At 30.1% G+C, this 20,806-nt stretch overlaps 1 protein-coding gene across 1 annotated transcript in view; it reads left to right on the top strand.

Annotated features, from left to right (window-relative positions):
- The first annotated feature begins 2,949 nt into the window (after positions 1-2,949).
- LOC119610856 (lachesin) overlaps positions 2,950-20,806 on the top strand; it is a 40,424-nt gene continuing 22,567 nt past the window's right edge. The window contains 1 exon segment of the mRNA XM_037966253.1: positions 2,950-4,206. Coding sequence (XP_037822181.1) covers positions 3,636-4,206 — 571 coding nt within the window. The 5' untranslated portion in view covers positions 2,950-3,635.

Here is a 20,806-nt window from a genome sequence, read left to right as displayed (position 1 = left end):
TTTTTGTTATTGTAAGGGTCAAGGTACATTTTATTTTCCCTACCGTAACACTTTTCAACATAAAAATATGATAAATTTTCTTTTAATGACTAAACGGAACGACTAAAACTAAAAATAATATAAAATTGTACTTGTGTTTATTTATTGCAACATCATAAACAAAAACATATTTTTTTTTGTAAAAGGGATAGTTCCAAGAATACAATGTACCTGTTGTAAAAGAGAGAGAACAAGGAAAAAGCAACAACTACAAAAACCATGAGGAAAAAGTGAAATAAACAAAAATGAAGTAAAGATATTCATATATTATTTTTAAGTTTCATTTTAACTGGTCACTCTAAATTTTAAACCGTGTTACCTGAATTAAAGTGCTATGCAACAAAACATTCACACAAGACTATAGAACCCGGCGAGCTTCGCAACTGCACTCGAAGTGAAAAAAATGTATTACAATAACTAACTAACTAACTAACTAACTAACTAACTACTAACTAACTAACTAACTACTAACTACTAACTAACTAACTAACTAACTAACTACTAACTAACTAACTAACTAACTAACTAACTAACTAACTACTAACTAACTAACTAACTAACTAACTACTAACTAACTAACTAACTACTAACTAACTAACTAACTAACTAACTAACTAACTAACTAACTAACTAAACTAACTAACTAACTAACTAACTAACTACTAACTAACTACTACTAACTAACTAACTAACACTAACTAACTAATACTACTAACTAACTAACTAACTAACTAACTAACTAACTAACTAACTAACTAACTACTAACTAACTAACTACTAACTAACTAACTAACTAACTAACTACTAACTAACTACTAACTAACTACTAACTAACTAACTAACTAACTAACTAACTAACTAACTAACTCTAACTAACTAACTACTAACTACTACTAACTAACTACTAACTAACTACACTAACTAACTAACTAACTAACTAACTAACTAACTAACTAACTAACTAACTACTAACTAACTAACTACTAACTAACTACTAACTAACTAACTAACTACTACTAACTAACTAACTAACTAACTAACTAACTAACTAACTACTAACTAACTAACTAACTAACTAACTAACTAACTAACTAACTACTAACTAACTAACTAACTACTAACTAACTAACTAACTAACTAACTAACTAACTAACTAACTAACTACTAACTAACTAACTAATAACTAACTAACTAACTAACTAACTAACTACTAACTAACTACTAATACTAACTAACTAACTAACTAACTAACTAACTAACTAACTAACTAACTAACTAACTAACTAACTAACTAACTACTAACTAAACTAACTAACTAACTAACTAACTAACTAACTAACTAACTAACTAACTAACTAACTACTAACTAATAACTAACTAACTAACTACTAACTAACTAAACTAACTACTAACTAACTAACTAACTACTACTAACTACTAACTAACTAACTAACTAACTAACTAACTAACTACTAACTACTACTAACTAACTAATAACTAACTACTAACTAACTACTAACTAACTAACTACTAACTAACTAACTACTAACTAACTACTAACTAACTAACTAACTACTAACTAACTAACTAACTAACTAACTACTAACTAACTAACTAACTAACTAACTAACTAACTAACTAACTAACTAACTACTAACTAACTACTAACTAACTAACTAACTAACTAACTAACTAACTAACTAACTAACTAACTAACTAACTAACTAACTAACTAACTAACTAACTAACTAACTAACTAACTAACTAACTAACTAACTAACTAACTAACTAACTAACTAACTAACAACTAACTAACTAAACTAACTAACTAACTAACTAACTAACTAACAAACTAACTAACTAACTAACTAACTAACTAACTAATAACTAACTAACTAACTAACTAACTAACTAACTAACTAACTAACTAACTAACTAACTAACTAACTAACTAACTAACTAACTAACTAACTACTAACTAACTAACTAACTAACTAACTAACTAACTAACTAACTAACTAACTAACTAACTAACTAACTAACTAACTAACTAACTAACTAACTAACTAACTAACTAACTAACTAACTAACTACTAACTAACTAACTAACTAACTAACTAACTAACTAACTAACTAACAAACTAACTAACTAACTAACTAACTAACTAACTAACTAACTAACTAACTAAACTAACTAACTAACTAACTAACTAACTAACTAACTAACTAACTAACTAACTAACTAACTAACTAACTAACTAACTAACTAACGAACTAACTAACTAACTAACTAACTAACTAACTAACTAACTAACTAACTAACTAACTAACTAACTAACTACTAACTAACTAACTAACTAACTAACTAACTAACTAACTAACTAACTAACGAACTAACTAACTAACTAACTAACTAACAACTAACTAACTAACTAACTAACTAACTAACAGTTTAAAAACCACAGTGTTTGCGAAACGACGGATTCAACGATGGATTCAGCTACATCAAACTCTTCCTGGATATACCGATATTGAGATATTTTTTTCTATTCAAAGGCTTATTTGATCAGGCGGTAAATTGGCTTTATCCAATTTCTCCTTTACAAAATTCTCTCCTTAGCGAATCTATTTGAACAATAATACATATACTGTTAAAATTTCATAATTCTTGGAGCCGTTTGGCTGTAGTAAGATGAATCGGTGGTCACTCATTAACGCTATACTTTTATATACATATCGATATATACATATGTATGTGCATATATATATTAATTGCTCTCTTGCACACACACACACACACACGCAACCATTTGCATGTGCACACACACAATTGAGCGCCATTTTTAATTTTAAACGAAATTTTAACGTTAGCTTCGTTAGACCAAAACAACATCAAAACAAATCATTCGCTAAGCAACATTCAACGGTTAAAGACGTTTTAAATACTTTAGTCGGTTAGTGATTGAGTTAGTTAGTGTGTGATGAGAACGCGAGTGTAGTTGGTTTGGTCTGTTATAAAAGAGTAACGGTTAAACGAGTGTGTTTATTTAACAAAAAAAACATATAGAGAAAACGAGAGCTTAACATAAACTTGGCTTAAAGTAGAGTATCAAAAAACATTAAAGAATAAAATAGAGAGAAAAGAAAGAAAAACAAGTCAAGTGTTTTGAAGTTCAGAATTCAGTGTTTAAATTAAATCTACACTTAACAGCAAACGTCAAAAAGAGAACAAAAAATAAAAAACAACAGCTTTTCTTAGAGTTGCTGCTTTTTTACTAATTCCTCTATTCTTCTATAAACTGAGATCAATTTGTTCGCATTTTTTTTTATTTTTGGAGACGCAAAGTAACTTAAAGATACTATTAGTTTCAAATTGACTCTCCAAGAAGCAAGAATCTCAAGCTAAAATATAATAAAAATTATTAAGAGTTTCTTTACTTAAACGAGACAACAAACAGAAGTAAAAATCCCAAACTTAGGGTGTGGTGAGCTTAGATATTGTATAAAAGAAATCAATTGAATTGAAATTAAATTTTCAATTATTTTCCACCGTATTTAATTATATAATTAAATTAAATTAAAAAAAAACAGACAAAATGTCAACAAGTAGAAAAAATTTACTTTGCACACAAATCACAACCTCACAAATGTTCACCTACTTGGTGTTGCTGGTGACAACGTTGACGTTTAAAGGCGCGCAGGCCCAAAGAACACCAACCATTTCGTATATAACCCAAGAACAGATTAAGGATATTGGTGGTACGGTTGAATTCGATTGTTCCGTACAATATGCCAAAGAATATTCAGTTATATGGACAAAAACCGATGGTGATTCAGTGTTTCTTTCAACGGGCTCTACTTTAGTCATAAAAGATTCTCGCTTTTCGCTACGTTACGATCCCAATTCATCAACCTATAAGCTACAAATTAAAGATATTCAAGAGACTGATGCTGGTACTTACACCTGTCAGGTGGTCATTTCGGTTGTTCACAAAGTTACCGCAGATGTCAAATTATCGGTTAGACGTCCCCCGGTTATATCTGACAATTCTACACAATCTTTGGTCGCCAGCGAAGGCAGTGAAGTTCAAATGGAATGTTATGCCAGTGGTTATCCAACACCATCAATTACTTGGCGTCGGGAAAATAATGCTATTTTACCAACTGGTAAGTTGAATGTGAAAAATTAAAAAAATATTATTCATACATTATTCATTAATTTTAAGTAACAAAAATGGCAAGAAATAAATGTAGGGTTTTGTGGGAAATAAGTTAGAAATAGTTAATAAACAATGTGGTCATTTTAGTGTTTTTTTTTTTTCATTGCAAAAAAACGGCAAGAGTTTAATAAAACTTAAACCATAAAAATTTGTTTCTTTTTTTGTAAATTTAAATGGTATTACAATAAAATTGTTCAACAATGTAAAGATTTTTTTGGAAATACATACATACATAATTTAAATTAAAATATTTCCCTTGAACGCTCCAGGTGTGACGTTATGGGGGTTTAAACTAGAGTACCTTCGACATGTTTTTTTGTTTCCCCTCCGATTTCAAAGATTTAGCCCTTAAAAAATCCAGCGTGTGCTCTTTATCTCTCATAATTTCCGTGTAAAAGGCGTTGGAAAATAGATATTTCAAATGTTTTCCATACTTTGGTCCAGGTGTGGCGTTATGGGGGTTTAAACTAGAGTACCTTCGACATGTTTTTTTGTTTCCCATCCGATTTCAAAGATTTAGGCCTTAAAAAATCCAGCGTGTGCTCTTTATCTCTCATAATTTCCATGTAAAAGGCTTTTGAAAATAGATATTTCAAAATTTTTCCATACTTTGGTCCGCTATTCTTAAAATATAGGGAGTAATTTTGGACTGAATGGACTCGGTTCAAACTAATAATAATATACAAAAAATGGTTCCAAAAATAAACCAATTGCAGTATTCCCTTTGAGCTTTTCACAAAATTTGAATACGTTTTGTAAATATCAGAAACAATTTGATCCAAATGTATCCTAAACTTTTTCAGAAATCTGTTAATACATATTTAGTTAAATACGCGTCCTATAAAAGAGAGGTGAGGAGGAAAAATAGGGCAAAATATCCGAAAAAAGATTTGAAAATTGTGCAACAAATGTTTTTTTTTTTAATACGACTTAAATTCAAAATTACTATGTTGAGTCACTCACCCTCACAAAACAACTTGTTTTTTTAGAGAATCCCAAGAGAGTATAAAAATGTCTACTATATCACGCTCTCTCTCCCTCATTCTTCATAGTAATAAACCAGTATTATTTCTATAATAAACTTGGCTTAAATATATTTTTCTTAATTCTCTTTTATTCTTCTTTATTACGCAAATATTTACTGCATTTTTTTTTTTTTTTTGTTTTGTTATTTTGTTTTCTTTATTCGTTAGTATTGTTAGCAAAATTTTATTATTTTTATATAAAAATTATTAATATTCTTTAGCAAGTTTATTAAAGTAAATAATAAATTTGATTTAATGGAATTTTTTAGAAAAAACAAATTAAATAAACGTGAGATTATTTCTAATAAAGAAAAACTTTTAAAAAGTTTCTTCTGACATAGATAATTAATTAATCAAGGAATTAAGGTTTTAAAACTGAAAGTTTTCAAATTTAATATAAATTTTTTAATTTAAAGAAGCCACAGAAAAGTGTTGAAAATTTATAATAAATCATCATCATTTATCTTTATACAATTTTCAATTTCAGTTTATTTCATTATAGAAAAAACATTTTCCCATAACTCTTGGTTTTTCATTACTTTTATTTGTCTTCCTCAATGGACCAACAGGTGTAAATATTATTTTTATTCTTCTTTGTTATTTTTTTTTTGTCGACGTAATCTTCCTATATTATAGATTATTTCCTTTACAATTGTTCTATTTTTTATTCTTTTTTGCTGTAAAAACAACCATTGTTATTGCTATAAAAAAACAGGTAGTAAAATAATACTTTTGTTTGGGTCGATTTACGAAAGAAAAGGTGTTACCTTCCAAAGCAGAAAGTTAATTAGCGAATTTTTGTCCAGTCATTATTTTCTAAATAACAATAACGTTTTATTGGGGTTTAACTATTTTCCTGCTGCATTATTTAACTTTAACATTTAATTAATGATCTTTTGATATAATTACAGCTGCAATTGTTAAAATATTTCAACAGTTTGTTAGGGATATTTAATTGGTTATACGCAAGGGAATAAATGAATAAAATTATTAATTAAAATAACATTATTTTGATTACAGCACATTGATCAAATTGTCGGATGGGCTAGGAAGTTTATAGAACAGCTAGTCATCTGATTGCTGAACTATTTAGGTTCAGTATTTCTCTCTCAAATTGATCGTTTTACCTACTAAAGAGTTCGATCAGTTGTTAAACTGATCACATATGGTTTACTCCTTTTATTCATTGGAACATTGTGAAAGATTTGGCTTTCTATAAGGTGACGTTATTCTCACAAAATTGTATATTGAATAACCTGATCGCTTTTGAGGTCCTTTAATCAAACATTGATTTAAAGTTAGATCCACTTTAAGATTGTATTCCTTTGTATTTGGTAACAAAATTATTTAAAATTGATTAAATCGAGGGACTAATTTCATAACAATCTAACTATAGAGTTCCGTAAGTTATTCAACTGATCACCTATGGATTACTCATTCAATTTATATAAACTTTGTGAAAGATTTGGCTTTTTATAAGGCGACGTTAGGTTAGGTTTCACAGACTGCTTACTGCCAGGTGTTAAGCTTTACTTGGGTCCCTTTGTATTGTCTGTAAAGAAAGATAGCAAGAGAGAGAGAGAGAAATGTGGTAGAGAAGGATTAAGGAGATAAGGTAATAAAGAATACAGAAGTAAACAGAGATGAAAATGAACATTCTCATTGTTAGAATGATAAGAGCCAATGTAAACTAAGTTTACACCTTGTTCGACAAATTTAGGAATACTAGAATAGGTTCTAGTTGAACGTCTGACAGATTAGCTAAATCAGAGAAATGTGACGAACCCAACCTTTGATAGTGAATAGTTTCTAGGGCCGGGCAGTTACACAGAATATGAATAATTGATTCCTCCTCATGCTCGTTCTGGCAGCTTTTACAGAAGTCGTTATATGGAAGACCCATACGTCTTACTTGGATTCCAAACTTGCAATGATCCGTGATAACTGATAATAGGCGTTCAAATGAGTTCTGCTGAGACCTATAAGATAGGATGTTCTATGAAGATTCAAGCGAGGTCACAGCGTTTTTGCGATGGAGCAAGTATGGTAATGAGAACAGCGGTCTTGAGCTAAACTATAACATCTAACAGATATATGTTTCTTAATGGCCTATAGTGGGGCACCACAGATTTGGTTTATGTGCAGAGTAGCCATCCTCTTGCAAGCTTTCGCCAAAATATCAGCAAAATTGTTGAATATCTCGCCATCTCATTAAGAGACGCCCGGCATTCTTGGACAAGTCTTGATGTAGAATACACTATCGGTATAGATTCTGATATCTCTGTTTAAAGCGACATTATTTACATCAAATCCTACAATGAGTAACATGATCGCTTTTGAGGTTTCTATTGACAGTGAAACATTGGCCAAAGTTAGATCCATTTAAAGGCGTGATTTTCCGTTATATTTGGAAAAACACATTTAAAAAATTTACGTCGAGGGACTATATTTATTACAATCTAACTTTGCTGTGAATTAAACTGAGTTTTTGAGTAATTTTTCATTATCCTCCAGATTTCAGATAAACTCTTTTAAAATGTTTTAATACCTTTAACTTTTCGACATCTCCATCTCGTACACAAATGACTATTGTTGGCATTTTGACTGCATAACTCATACGCCTAGAGTTTCTTGCCGCAGTTAAAGTCTTGTTAATGGTGTGAAAGGACGCCATAAGTATGTTTTTATTAAAATCCCCCGGGGCCCATGCATTTACTTAGCTTTTCATCTAATGATTTTGCAGGACTAAGAATAGACGAAAAGTCTAACAGCATAAAACAAAAAAAAATAGCAAAAGAAATAACAGGTTTTCTTAACAGAAAACAACAACAAATAAATATAAGATAACAGAAAATGACTTAGGTCAAATCTTATCTTAAAAATTAAATGTTTCAGTGAATTTAATTCAGATTTAAAATGAAACACACGTTTCAACTAAATCCCCTGATAATTTTGAATTTAACACTTATGGCAATAAATTTCCCAAAAATTATCTAGACTAAAAAATCAAATAGAAAGCAATATAAAATCGTTAAATTATTTACGTTTAACACTTAAAGAAATTCACACAATTCACAGCAGCGCTGATGGCTGCTAACAGCTCTGCTTAAGTGTTTGATTATTGCTATAGCGAACGCCATCAAAACGTTGACAATCAAACAGCAACCAACAAAACATTTTACATGAAAATTATTCAGGCAAAAACTTTATAAAGTTTGTTTTTCTCGCCCCATTATAACAGAAAATAAAGTCAGTTTCACACTTTACATGCACAAAACTCTTTGTTTTATTCTTTTTTTTTTTTTTTTTTTCTAAAAAAAGGAAATAATAAGAAATGAAAATGTTGTATATATTGAGAGTGTCCAAACATATAAGGCAGAAAGGAAGGAAGGATGTGTTGTAGTATAAACAAATATATGTATTACAAAAAATCTCTTCTTTTTTGCTTTCATCCTCCTCAGCAGCATCTTTAGGCTTGTATCATTATAAGTACAGGTCTACCAAAGTCTAAATGACGTCGATACGCGTTTGAGGATTCGACAACTTTAGCACGCGCAATTTGCTTCCGCATCTTGAAAATGTGCTCGTGTGTAAAAGACAAAAAATGGGTGGTTGTTTTGGGTTCTATAATGCCTATGCCTATGGTTTCTGTTGTTTTACTTTTTATCCTTATATTACAATCAAATAAAAACAACGTTGTTGACGACGACAATGTCTACAGAAGAGCAATAACAAAGGCAAAAAAAAAAAGGGAACACATATATGAAGTACATTATTAGATTGCAGTGTTTCTTAAACTTTGAAAGGTTCGCTTATAATAAAACTGCTCATTAGTTGGTTTGAGGAAAATCAAGTTGAAAATTCTAAAGAATTTGTCCGCTTTCTCGTTTCCGATATGAAAGCCATGAGGTTTATATTGGCAGTCAAACTTTATAAGTTCTTGGCCCTCGCATTGCGTTATTCCTAAACGATTTTCAAGCGGCCAGCAAATCTATATCTGGACAAAAACATGGATCTAATATCAGCTAGATATCCCATGATAGTGAATTTGATCCACAGTTTTCTTAGAGCGGGTTTTTGAGATGATAATCAACTGCCAAATAATAATCAGATTAGTTAATCTAAAAATAAATTAAATATTATGTTAATCCCCTTTGATGTTTTTAAGTACAAGATTAAACTTCGCAGTGTTGCCATACAAAACAACAGAAAACTTCACTGTTTGTTATCAAAACAATGCATATTTTATAAAAAAGAAGAAGACAATTGTAAATTTAATATGAAAATTAATGAAAATTTAAATTAAAAACAAAAAAATGTATTTTGAAGTGTCCATAATTTATACTAATCAAAAAAAATAACATTTTAATGTTTATATTTATAAAAATTGTATTAATTTTTTTGCATCAGCTGTTTACACTTTTGCATTTCGTGCTTAAGATTAAACCACCTCCATTGGGCGCTTAAACTTGCAAACAAAATTAACTAATTGAGTACTCAAAAACATCTTTCGAGGATTAATTTTAATTTAATCGCTAATCTTTCACCTAAAAATTGGCCCTTAATGGGCATAATGTTAGAGTTAATGTTCAGAAATCTAGTAGACTAATGAAAAGTATTAAGTCCAACTGATACGTCCGAGAACATTCAATTGATAGAAATTCATTCCTTGATCTAGCCATTAAAACTTGGATACTTTAATGTTTTTCACATTTAGTTGCAGCGCGGTATTTGTATAGATGAATGCTGGTAGCAATCGAACAAAGCAAAAATAATTCTAACGGTCTTGACAGTAATAAATCCAGGGTTGTCATATGATAAATTCAATCCGTCATATTTCCAAATACAAGTTTTGGGAAACTCTGTCTTAGACTTTAGTTAAACACATATAATAAATAAATATGTACGTATCTGCATAGAAACAAAAAGAAAGGGATAACGACAACAACAACAACAACGACAAACATATTTAGAAACTGTTTTTTTGTGTTTTATTTTTTTAGATGCAGGCCCTGTTAATGCAAACAGTTTGCAACTAATGTAAACAAATCCAAACAAAAAACCCATAACGAATCCGTAACAAAAAGGATTCGTTACTTAAGCTACATAAAGCCATAACGTGGTGTTACGTTTAGACGTCATACAAACACATGCAAACGTTCTCTAACAGTCTCTCCTATAAATGACAAACATCATGACTAAAACAAACAATAGACTTTAACGAAAATCTACACACACACACATAAAAAACAAATTTTGTATGGCGGCATAAAACATAAAGAGTGAAAAAAAAAACAAAAATATATAAATTACAAGGTACTAATAATAAGGTAACAAAACAAAACACTGAGAAAACGCCCGACGACTGACTGGTTACTATTGTGTGTGAAAAATAAACAAACATGCAGAGTTTGCAAACATTAACATGAACTTAAATGCCAAACTCCCCTTAAAAAACTTAACCTCACCTCCCAGTCTAGCATTTCCTTAAAAAAGAAAAAAAAAAAAAAAAAACAAAACTCTTTCATGGTTTATTATGACAAATATAGGGGTCTTCCCTCCCTTTTCCTCTCTCCCTCTCTCTCGCCCTGTGTGAATTTTTATTACAAAACAAAAAAAACTGCATGCATTAAAAATAACTGTATCAAGGTCTCAGGGTTACAATTTCCCAAAAACAATAAAACAAAATCAAAACATACTCGCATTCTCATATGTGTTTATATGTAAGTAAGTCTTACATACTCCAAATAACAACAAAACAACAATACTCTTACAAATAACTGTAATTAACTGCAAACAAAATCAATTTGTTATTGTTACTCTTCTGTTTTTGCTGTTTGTAGTTTTTTTTTAATTCAAAACAAAAAGTGCTTAACCCATTAGAGGTCAAATGAAAACCGGCTTTAAGTTTTTGATTTTAGATTTATTTATTAATAAAAACAAGCATAAAAAATCATAAAATGAAAGAAAATTTTAAAAATTTTTTATTGAAAGCGAGTTTTAGGGGGTGTACTCAAATGAGTACACTGACTTCTTAAGTATAAAATTTTTCGAGACATTATTTTTCGACACAAAGTGTTTTAAAACATTTTTTGCACTACCAACGTACTCTGGCATGGAAAATTACGCACCGCAACTGTTATTCTCTTTTTGTGGGATAGTGCCTAGCTCCATCTTGACGTAAACCTTCAGCTATTGGCATAGACTTCCATGATTTCTTTTGTCCACCTTGGCGGATATAATAACGTGAAATGTTTCGGGAAACAAAAGTTGATCCATGGGACTCTCACTGCACATTACATGTAGCCTCCAAGCGTTAGAAATTGTCATATCAAAAGCATTTATGTAAATAAAACCCACCACCACTTCTTATCATGAACAGCAATCCTATACAAAGAGATGGATTGATCGAGATCATAAACCCCAGTCATTCTTTTATTGTGGTTTCTTTGCACCAACGCTTAAGGATTCCTAACGTTTCAATTGTGTCATAGTTGGTTCCCATTGTGCAAACACTAACTATTATTTTTCCATCTTACCAACAAAATACAATTTTCTTTATCGAACATGTAGTCATATGCAGCTCGATCCTGCTTCTTCATTTCCTTCCTGGTAGTCAAAGGACACTTTCTGGTTCAGTTTTCCCTGACAGTTCCAGTTGCACGGTATCCTAATTTTTTAAGATCGAGGAGAAGATTTGCAAAAACATCAATTGTCCCAGGAATATCTTGCGGTAGGGCTGATGAAGTCATATCATACTCAACACCTTCATCTTCGCTGTTTAGTATACTCGGATTAGGTGGTATGATAGCCATATCAATTTCTTCGTCTTCACTATCAGCGAAAATGCTATCAACGGCCTCTTGAAGCCCTTTGTAACTCTGCTGGACCGTAAAACGTATATCGCTCATATTTTAAATCTAACAAAAGAATTAAATATTCTTACTAATGGATACTGTCATTGTACTCAAACGAGTACAGCCAACTTTATACCTTTCTATTTTTTTATTTTCTTATTTCTAAGTATTTTTTGAATCCTGTATGTTTCGTTGTTATTATTTTTATAAAAATAATGCATAATTACCAAACAAATTTTAAAATTGTTTCAAATATTTACAAAATATTTTACTAAACCACACAATGTATTCGACTCACAATATAAACTGATAATTCTGCATAATCAACAGAAACTAAGTATAAATTATTTTTCTGCAGCTCTTTTTATTGTTGTTTTGAAACTAAATAAGGGTACAACGTTTGCTGTTTCGTTAGTTTTGCTGGGATACACGTAAAAATACAACTGTACTCAGTTGAGTACGGTGACTTCTAATGGGTTAATGAACAAGGTAATTCATAAAAAACAAAAATTTTGACCTCCCATTCTCTTCTCTTCACTTCCCATCCCCTTCTTACTGCTATAACGTTTGTTTACCCTTTTTTTATTGTTGTTGTTCAAGTGTAACTAAAAGTTCTTAAATTGCAGCTGTTTTTATTTCTTATGTTTTGTTTTATTTTTTTTAATTATTTAAATTTTTTGTTTTGTTTTTCGAAATGCTGGTTCACGTGCTTCATGAGCTGTAAAATTGTAGACAATGCAAAAATTTATTTAGTATTTAAATGTTTTTTTTTTTTTTAAGTCAAGTGAGAAATTTTATTGTATGACTCAATACAAGAACAATTGACATCTGTGGCTTAGATTTGGCTTTCAAAAGAAAATCTATTAGTCATCATTAGTATTGTTGTTTGTAAGTTATGCTTTAATCAAGGTGTTGATAGTGACGAATTGAGGAAAAGTTGTTTGAATTTATTCGACTTTTATAATTTAAACTCTCTAACTTAAATAATAAAAGTTTTCAAGAGCAAAAACGTATCAGAGAATTTTTCTCAACTTCGGGTTATCTTAACATAAAGTATGACACAATCTGATTCAGATTCAGTGTGTATAGACTATAGACTAGACTATAAGCTAGACTATAAACTAGACTATAAATTAGACTATAGACTAGCCTATAGACTAGGATATAGGCTAGGCTATAGACTATGCTATAGACTAGGCTATAGACTATACTACAGACTATACTATAGACTATACTATAGACTATACTATAGACTAGCCTAGACTACTATAGACTAGCCTATAGACTATACTATAGACTAGCCTATAGACTATACTATAGACTAGCCTATAGACTATACTATAGACTAGCCTATAGACTATACTATAGACTAGCCTATAGACTATACTATAGACTAGCCTATAGACTATACTATAGACTAGCCTATAGACTATACTATAGACTAGCCTATAGACTAGCCTATAGACTATACTATAGACTAGCCTATAGACTATACTATAGACTAGCCAATAGACTATACTATAGACTAGCCTATAGACTATACTATAGACTATACTACAGACTATACTATAGACTATACTATAGACTAGCCTATAGACTATACTATAGACTAGCCTATAGACTATACTATAGACTAGCCTATAGACTATACTATAGACTAGCCTATAGACTATACTAGAGACTAGCCTATAGACTATACTATAGACTATACTACAGACTATACTATAGACTATACTATAGACTATACTATAGACTAGCCTATAGACTATACTATAGACTAGCCTATAGACTATACTATAGACTAGCCTACAGACTATACTATAGACTAGCCTATAGACTATACTATAGACTAGCCTATAGACTATACTATAGACTAGCCTATAGACTATACTATAGACTAGCCTATAGACTATACTATAGACTAGCCTATAGACTATACTATAGACTAGCCTATAGACTATACTATAGATTATACTATAGACTAGCCTATAGACTATACTATAGACTAGCCTATAGACTATACTATAGACTAGCCTATAGACTATACTATAGACTAGCCTATAGACTATACTATAGACTATACTATAGACTAGCCTATAGACTATACTATAGACTAGCCTATAGACTATACTATAGACTAGCCTATAGACTATACTATAGACTAGCCTATAGACTATACTATAGACTAGCCTATAGACTATACTATAGACTAGCCTATAGACTATACTATAGACTAGCCTATAGACTATACTATAGACTAGCCTATAGACTATACTATAGACTAGCCTATAGACTATACTATAGACTAGCCTATAGACTATACTATAGACTAGCATATAGACTACACTATAGACTAGAATATAGATTAGACTATAGATTAGACTATAGACTAAGCTATAGGTTAGACTATAGACTAGGCTATAGGTTAGACTATAGACTATGCTATAGACTAACTATAGACTTGACTTGATTACATTATAGACTATACTATAGGCTATACTATAGACTATACTATAGACTATACTATAGACTAGACTATAGACTACACTATTGATTAGAATATAGATTAGACTATAGACTAGACTATAGAATATAGACTAGACTAGAATATAGATCAGACTGTAGACTAGACTATAGATTAGACTATAGACTAGGCTATGGATTATAGATTAGACTATACTATAGACTAGACTATAGACTACACTATAGACTAAAATATAGATTAGATTATAGACTAGTCTATAGATTAGACTACAGATTAGACTATAGCTTAGACTATAGACTTGACTGTAGACTAGACAATAGATTGGACTACAGAGTAGACTATAGATTAGACTACAGACTAGGCTGTATACAAGGCTAGACTGCAGACTAGACTATAGACTAGACTATAGACTGGACTATAGACTAGACTATATACTAGTCTATAGACTAGACTATAGACTAGACTATAGACTAGACTATAGACTAGACTATAGACTAGACTATAGACTAGACTATAGACTAGACTATAGACTAGACTATAGACTAGACTATAGACTAGACTATAGACTAGACTATAGACTAGACTATAGACTAGACTATAGACTAGACTATAGACTAGACTATAGACTAGACTATAGACTAGACTATAGACTAGACTATAGACTAGACTATAGACTAGACTATAGACTAGACTATAGACTAGACTAGACTAGACTATAGACTAGACTAGACTATAGACTAGACTATAGACTAGACTATACTAGACTAGACTATAGACTAGACTATAGACTAGACTATAGACTAGACTATAGACTAGACTATAGACTAGACTATAGACTAGACTATAGACTAGACTATAGACTAGACTATAGACTAGACTATAGACTAGACTATAGACTAGACTATAGACTAGACTATAGACTAGACTATAGACTAGACTATAGACTAGACTATAGACTAGACTATAGACTAGACTATAGACTAGACTATAGACTAGACTATAGACTACAGACTAGACTATAGACTAGACTATAGATTAGTCTATATACTAGACTATAGCCTATGATCAAGTCTTTTGAACTTTGATGTCATTTAAATCTGTCCTATATTTATTTACAGTATTTATTTTGTTGCCTTTAAATATAATTTCCATTCCAAAACAAATAATTTCCTTAGGGTGTTACAAACTCACTCCAGTTTCTTTAGCTATTTTATGGAAATTTTAATAAATTCCATTTTTTTTTTATAATAAGCAATTTAACAACTTCAAAACTCAATAATCCATAAAGAAATTAAACATTATGCTACTGTTTTGTCCATATTCCAAAAGGGGAGTAGCAATTGCTGCAAAAATTCTTTAGAATCAATTTCAATTATTAATAAAATTTGAATAAATTTTACGGCATTTTAAACAAAATTGTATAAATATTGAAAGTGAATATTTAAAGGAATAAAGAAAAAAAATATTAAATGGATTTAAAATGAAGTCAAATGGAAAATAAGAAATTTTTGGAACGATATTAAATTATAACAATAAGGCCAGAAAATACATATTAGGGTTAATAATAATGCAACAAATAATACCTAAAAAGGGTTACCAAATTTTGACATTTCGATAAAAATTTTGGTTAGTTTTTGGATAATAACAATAGTTTTGTAAAGTATACTATACTATACTTATTCTTCGAGAAAAGTACAGCTTTTGTGCTTTCACTACAATTGTATTTTGATATATTTATTTACATTTACCAAACGCCATTTTTATTTAAATTTCTCTTCCAAAGTGACAATAGTTTAACGGATTTACTACTGTCAAAAATATTTGATTTAGGCTTTGGAAAAAAGCCTTCTGTGTCTAAAGGCTACTGTTACATGTACCACAAATTCCAAACGGTAGATTTGTTTTACAGGATTAACCTAATTAAATGAAAATTCCTGACAATTTCTAAAGCAATTTAAATCTTTTTAACAAATTATAAACCACCAGAAAAAAATACACTGAAAAGCAAACCCATTATTAAGTATTTAGGCATAAAAGTAGCAACCAATCAAAAAATTGACCAAACCTTAAAACTTACCCCCTCTGCCATAAATCTAACAGAGATAATCCTGTTTACCGAAAAGTGAAAAAGGAAAATCTTTCTGAAAATTAACCCCCGTAAATTATTATCATTCTAAGATAAGGGAAAGAGAGTAAATAGTACACATATTAAAAATGCAATTAGGCTTAAAATAATGATATGTACAACAGACGTGTAACAAATATTAATCCCTTTCTAATGCTTGAAAATATATGTATATGACTGCATGTCTTTTTCAATATGTATTGTTAGTATTTACAACATAAATTCTCTTATAAATAATATTAAACATTCGAATATTGTTAAGACCTAAACAAACATGTTATTAAAGCCTTAAAATAAATAATCAAATAAATCATGCATGAGTTCTATGCTTACGCTTGATTATACAATATGTAATATTGGTACCTCTTTGACCTGTCTGAAAAATGTCTGCTGTTTGATTGGGTAAATAACCAACAAACGAGTTTTCTAACACTATTGTGTAAAAAATACACAAAAAAAGCAAATAATTTCAAAATAATAATTTTTCCTAAAACTAGAAATTTTGTTTTACAATATTTGTTTAGTGCAAAATATTTCTTTCAAACGTAAAATAGTAAAAAAAAAGGTTTTATAAATTTTTTCAAATAATGTAAAACATTTGAAAACCTATACCTAGGGCTAAATAAACAAACCACAAATTTATGTTAGAGAGTAAAAGAAAATTAACTACCAACAACAATAAGAAAAATTCTTCATTGTAATAATCAGTCAAGAACACAAACTGTATTAAGCCGAGTTGTGATGAAATGGTGAAAAAAAAACTGTACTAGAGTTTAGTCAACTTTATGTTGTACAACTTTACAGGGTTCTTTTTCTTTAGGTTTTATATATCTATATACATATGTTTGTTGTGCTAGTTGTGTTGCAACAACTATTTTTTTTTTTATAAAAATAATTGTAAATACAACAGCACATCAATGTTACCAACGTTGGCATTGTAACATTTTATTTTAGTTTTATTTCTGTCTTTACTTTTTTTCTCTTTAATACCTGTTTCTTAGCTGGGCTTTTCTTATAAAATAGTTTTTTTTTTTTTGTAATTTTATTTTTTATTTTGTAGTGTCTCCGTCTTAAAACCTTCTTAATAAACGACCGTTACTTTTATGTACTTTAAGTACTTGAAGGTATTTTTTTTTTGTTCTAGGTGTTTTTTTAACGATTTTATCTTAGCAACCTTAACTGAACAAGTTCTTTAGTGTCTTGTTTTAAGTTTAAGTTAATAGCGTTTTTAACGGGAGTTTTTGGGAAAATTTTCGCTATAGCTTTAGCAATTACTAAACTATAGGCTAGACTAGACTAGACAACAGATTAGACTATAGAGTAGACTGCAAATAGATTATAGAATAGATTATGTATGACTAGACTATGGACTAGACTATAGACTAAACTACAGACTAGACTAAAGTTAGGCTATAGACTAGACTATAGACTAGACTATAGACTAGACTATTGACTAGACTATAGACTAGACTATAGACTAGACTATAGACTAGACTAGACTATAGAGTAGACTGCAAATAGATTATAGAATAGATTATGTATGACTAGACTATGGACTAGACTATAGACTAAACTACAGACTAGACTAAAGTTAGGCTATAGACTAGACTATAGACTAGACTATAGACTAGACTATAGACTAAACTATTGACTAGACTATAGACTAGACTATAGACTAGACTATAGACTAGACTTTAGACTAGGCTATAGACTAGACTATAGACTAGACTATAGACTAGACTATAGACTAGACTATAGACTAGACTATAGACTAGACTATAGACTAAACTATAGACTAGACTATAGACTAGACTATAGACTAGACTATAGACTAGTCTATAGACTAGACTATAGACTAGACTATAGACCAGACTATTGACTAGACTATAGACTAGACTATTGACTAGACTATTGACTAGACTATAGACTAGACTATTGACTAGACTATAGACTAGACTATTGACTAGACTATAGACTAGACTATAGACTAGACTATAGACGAGACTATAGACTAGACTATAGAATAGACTATAGATTAGACTATAGACTAGACTATAAACTAGACTAAAGACTAGACTAAAGACTAGACTATAGATTAGACTATAGATTAGACTATAGACTAGACTATAGACTAGACTATAGACTAGACTATAGACTAGACTATAGACTAGACTATAGACTAGACTATAGACTAGACTATAGACTAGACTATAGACTAGACTATAGACTAGACTATAGACTAGACTATAGACTAGACTATAGACTAGACTATAGACTAGACTATAGACTAGACTATAGACTAGACTATAGACTAGACTATAGACTAGACTATAGACTAGACTATAGACTAGACTATAGACTAGACTATAGACTAGACTATAGACTAGACTATAGACTAGACTATAGACTAGACTATAGACTAGACTATAGACTAGACTATAGACTAGACTATAGACTAGACTATAGACTAGACTATAGACTAGACTATAGACTAGACTATAGACTAGACTATAGACTAGACTATAGACTAGACTAGACTATAGACTAGACTAGACTAGACTATAGACTAGACTATAGACTAGACTATAGACTAGACTATAGACTAGACTATAGACTAGACTATAGACTAGACTATAGACTAGACTAGACTATAGACTAGACTATAGACTAGACTATAGACTAGACTATAGACTAGACTATAGACTAGACTATAGACTAGACTATAGACTAGACTATAGACTAGACTATAGACTAGACTATAGACTAGACTATAGACTAGACTATTGACTAGACTATAGACTAGACTATAGACTAGACTATAGACTAGACTATAGACTAGATTATAGACTAGACTATTGACTAGACTATAGAATAGACTATAGACTAGACTATAGACTAGACTAGACTATAGAATAGACTATAGACTAGACTATAGACTAGACTATAGACTAGACTATAGACTAGACTATAGACTAGACTATAGACTAGACTATAGACTAGACTATAGACTAGACTATAGACTAGACTATAGACTAGACTATAGACTAGACTATAGACTAGACTATAGACTAGACTATAGACTAGACTATAGACTAGACTATAGACTAGACTATAGACTAGACTATAGACTAGACTATAGACTAGACTATAGACTAGACTATAGACTAGACTATAGACTAGACTATAGACTATTGACTAGACTATAGACTAGACTATTGACTAGACTATTGACTAGACTATTGACTAGACTATTGACTAGACTATAGACTAGACTATAGAATAGACTATAGAATAGGCTATAGACTAGACTATAGACTAGACTACAGATTAGACTATAGATTAAACTATAGACTAGACTATAGACTAGACTATAGACTAGACTATAGACTAGACTAGACTATAGACTAGATTATAGACTAGACTATAGACTAGGTTATTGACAAGACTATAGACTGGACTATAGACTAGACTATAAACTAGACTAGATTATAGACTTGACTATAGATTAGACTATAGACTACACTATAGGCAAGACTATAGACTGGACTAGATTATAGACTTGACTATAGATTAGACTATAGACTAGACTATAAACTATACTAGATTATAGACTTGACTATAGACTAGACTATAAACTAGACTATAGCTAAAACTATTGACTAGATTATAGACTTGACTATAGACTAGACTATAGACTAGACTATAGACTTGACTATAGACTAGACTATAAACTAGACTATAGACGAGGCTATAGACCACACTATAGACTAGACTACAGATTAGACTACAAACTGGTCTATTGTCTGGTATGGACTACTTAACAAAAGTTTATGTTTAAAATACTTTTAGAATAACTTTGAACTATGTACATGTATAATATTTTGATTTATATAGTGAAACAATTCTCTGAATCCGAAAAACTCTCAGATTTTACATACAACTTAACTGAGTTCTGTGAAACTTAGCATTGAATTTTTTTATTACAAATCCGTTTCTTTATTTCCCTAAATTTACACTTAATGATTTCTTAACAAATTTATGTGATTTCTTCTTCT

This window comes from Lucilia sericata, unplaced genomic scaffold (assembly GCF_015586225.1).
Source record: "Lucilia sericata isolate MDLA Ls3-8-SP2 unplaced genomic scaffold, ASM1558622v1 Contig001290F_arrow, whole genome shotgun sequence".
NCBI lineage: Eukaryota > Metazoa > Arthropoda > Insecta > Diptera > Calliphoridae > Lucilia > Lucilia sericata.
Note: the sequence above shows the minus strand (reverse complement) of the source record. Positions and strands in the feature narration are given on the sequence as shown.